This window comes from Ipomoea nil, unplaced genomic scaffold (assembly GCF_001879475.1).
Source record: "Ipomoea nil cultivar Tokyo-kokei standard unplaced genomic scaffold, Asagao_1.1 scaffold1179, whole genome shotgun sequence".
NCBI lineage: Eukaryota > Viridiplantae > Streptophyta > Magnoliopsida > Solanales > Convolvulaceae > Ipomoea > Ipomoea nil.
In genome coordinates, this window is record NW_017617607.1 from 266,981 (window position 1) to 270,259 (window position 3,279).

The window sequence follows — 3,279 nt, forward strand, 5'->3', positions numbered from 1 at the left end:
TATTGGTGGGTTACCAGCATTATTCGCTGACCGGGCGTCGTCCCATGTTTTATTGTGTTCTTTCAGGTGATGTCCAGACGAGTGCACGGTCTAGTGTTGGCTAGTTTAGCTTCTCCCTTTCGTTTTGTGGCCTGTGTGCCAGTTTAGATGTAGTACTTTGAGACTATGGGTTTAGATGTAAACATTGCAGATATTGCCGTAGCGTTCATCCTTTTGGTGAACGTGGCATAACACCCCATGTTTCGGATTATGTTTATCTAGTTATCTTTCAGTCTTCCGCTGTGTTTGTTCTTTAGCTCAGTTATCTGTATGTTTAAGGATTTTAAATAGCTTGTTTTTAGGGTGTGTTACAGTTGGTATCAGAGCCTAGGTTTGAGCCTAGGAAGGAGTTAAGTCTAGAATTTCTAAGTGGCTAAGTGTGATTTGAGACCTTTAAGCGACCTTAAGAATCTAAGTGTTAGGCTTAGGACTCTAGGTTGCGCGGTGAGCTGAGTGTTGCTTTCTGTTGATTGCTTGTTTGCTATCTTGTGGTAATCGTGTTGTTGTTGTAGAAGTTTGCGATGTCTTCTCGCCGGCGTATCGTTCCGCTTGAAGAAGTGTGTGATGTCGCCAAGAGACCCAGGACAACAGGAGTTTGTGACACTCCTAGTGTGGTCGAGCAATGGATTCGAAGTGGTACGTCCACTCGAGTGAGTCCCAGCGCAGCTATCTTGCCATCGATCTGTAATCCAAGAAGAAATGGAAAGTTGGGAGTACAGAGTTTGCCAGAGGAGTTAACCCAGGAGAATACCCTCATCTTAAGTGAGGTTCGGACCGGAGACAGTGATGTGGTGATCGGGACGTTTTTGGTGCAAGCTGTTCCAGCAGTAGTTTTGTTCCATTCTGTGGCGTCCAACTCGTGCGTATCCCCGGAGCTTGTAAGGATGTTAGGCCTAACCGAAGGTGTTGGAGTGAAGTTAAACGTCAAGGTGGCATCGGGAGAAGTTAAGGCTTGTGATCGCCTCTTCAAAGACGTCAAGATAAGCATCGGCGGGGAAGAGTTCTCTAGCGATTTGATACAGTTTGGTCTGGACGGGGTCGATGTGGTCCTGGGTATGGAATGGCTAGGACGGTTCAGAGCCCAGATCTTGTGTGGTGAACAGAAGGTGGTCTTGAGAGGACCAAGTGGGAAGAGGGTGTCGTACCGAGGGTCAACAGAAGAACCAGGGATCAAGTTAGTGTCCATGTTGAAGATGAAAAAGTAAGTGGAGAAGGGCCATGAAATCTTCTTATGCTCAGTTGAGAATCTGGAGACCAAAAGAGATATAGCTCAGACCATACCTGTTGTATGTGAATTCCTCGATGTCTTTCCTGAAGAAATCCCGGGAATGCCTCCTCCAAGAGAAGTTGAATTCTCAGTGGACCTCGTACCTGGTACAGCGCCTATATCCAAGGCCCTGATAAGTATTATTTTTATATGTTATTCATGTGTGTTATAATTATTTATTCGTATTATTTAACTTAGTTTAGTATTTATTTATTTAATAAAATAATTTATCATTATTTTGCACTCATCTACGTAATAAGCTAATAAAGATTAATTTGTATTTATATTATATTTATAATTAGTGAAGTGGACCAATTTATATGTTAAATTTAGACTCACTAATTAGACAATATTCTAATGTTAAGGTGGAGCCCACATTCCTTTTAATTTCCAAAGCATGAAAACAACCAAATACATTTATGTTGTTTCCTTATCTTCTCACGTACAGGCGCAACGAGGAATCCGTCAAAACAAGCCTATTCGGATGCAAGATGAAGCGGCGTTCGCGGAAGACCTCTTCATTCGGCAAAAGAATAGGAAAATTGATGGTGCAAACTCATCTGAGAAATGTATAAATAGGAGTGTTTTCTTTGTTGAAGACGTTCATTCTTCCCCTCTCGATTATTCTGTAAAGCTGTTATCAATGTCCATTCATTGCTAATTTCTTTAGCTTGGTTTAGTGAATTGACGCCCCGGAATTGATTATGCTGTAAGATTATTTATTTATTTTTATTATATAATTTTTATGCATTTGGGTATTAAATATTCTTCTAAGTTATTTGAATAATTGTATCATTTAATTGCTAGGGAGGCCTACTAGTTATTTACTTGATATAATTATTTGCTATATTAGATAATGTTGTGCTACAAATTATTCTAATATTCAGTAGCAACTGGGTTAATTATTGACGGCTTAGTGATAATTGGACTCGGGTAGAATATTTTCCTAAATTAAATGCAACTGCTTGTCCTTGTGCCATTTAGTTTGTCGGTTTTCCTAGTTCCTATTGCTGCTATTAAATTAAATCTATAGCGCTTGTCTTAGGTTATTTAGTAGTTAGGGGTAATTAAACCGCGTGTGCTTTAGTTACCTACAACTAAGGGAAAACGGAAATGAAATAGTTTCACGACAAATATTCAATTGCATATTAATTACTTTACTAATCAATGATCAGTGTTAAATTCCGGTGGTGGATCTTTACTAACCAAGGTTTTCTATTATAAGTGCTTTCAATATATTAGTTTCATTGCTTTATTCGATTTATTTAATCTCTTGTTTATTTAAATTATCTTTTACTTAATCTTTATTTTCGTTATTTTCCAAACCCCCCATTATTTCCTTGAGCACAAAAGTTAAACTAGTTACTCGTCGTGGGATCGATCCTTACTCCCGCTACTACGTTTGTAAGGTTTTAATTTGGGAGCCTACGACAGCTCGCCAAATTTTGGTGCCGTTGCCGGGGAGATTTTATTGTTTATTTTGTGTTTATTTAATTATTTATTTGTTCATCTGTTTTTCTCGTTAATTTGTCCCATAAAAATTAAAAAAAAAATTCTTTTCTTTCGTTACTTTTACATAATTGCTGCAATATATTTTCTTTTTGTTTATGCCTATAACTTGATCTGCTAACAAAAAAGTCCTGCCATACAATCCAGAAATTGAAAGAACTGTACGCAGGTGGAGGAAACAAGCTTTGAGCAAATTGGAGTTTAGTGATCTGGCTACCGATTCCACCAATTCTAATTTAGAAGAGGAACCCATGGCTCAGAATCGGACTTTAAAAGAGCTTGGAGCACCAAATTTAGATCACCAACCTTTATGCATCACTTTCCCTGCTCTGAATGCTAATGTCCAATTTGAATTAAAATCTTGATTAATTCATCTTTTGCCTTCTTTTCATGGACTTGCAGGTGAAGACCCTCACAAGCACTTGAAGGAATTCCATGTGGTGTGTTCAAGTTTGAAACCCACA

At 38.5% G+C, this 3,279-nt stretch overlaps 1 protein-coding gene across 1 annotated transcript; it reads left to right on the forward strand.

The window, feature by feature from the left end:
* The first annotated feature begins 560 nt into the window (after positions 1-560).
* On the forward strand, positions 561-1,244 carry LOC109183789. Its single transcript, XM_019333851.1, has one exon. The coding sequence runs from the start codon at positions 561-563 to the stop codon at positions 1,242-1,244; it is 684 nt and encodes a 227-aa protein (XP_019189396.1).
* The last annotated feature ends 2,035 nt before the right edge of the window (positions 1,245-3,279 follow it).

What these genes read in the sequence shown, in the direction of transcription:
- LOC109183789 (XM_019333851.1), top strand. Translation starts at nt 561, where the DNA reads ATGTCTTCTCGCCGGCGTATCGTTCCGCTTGAAGAAGTGTGTGATGTC.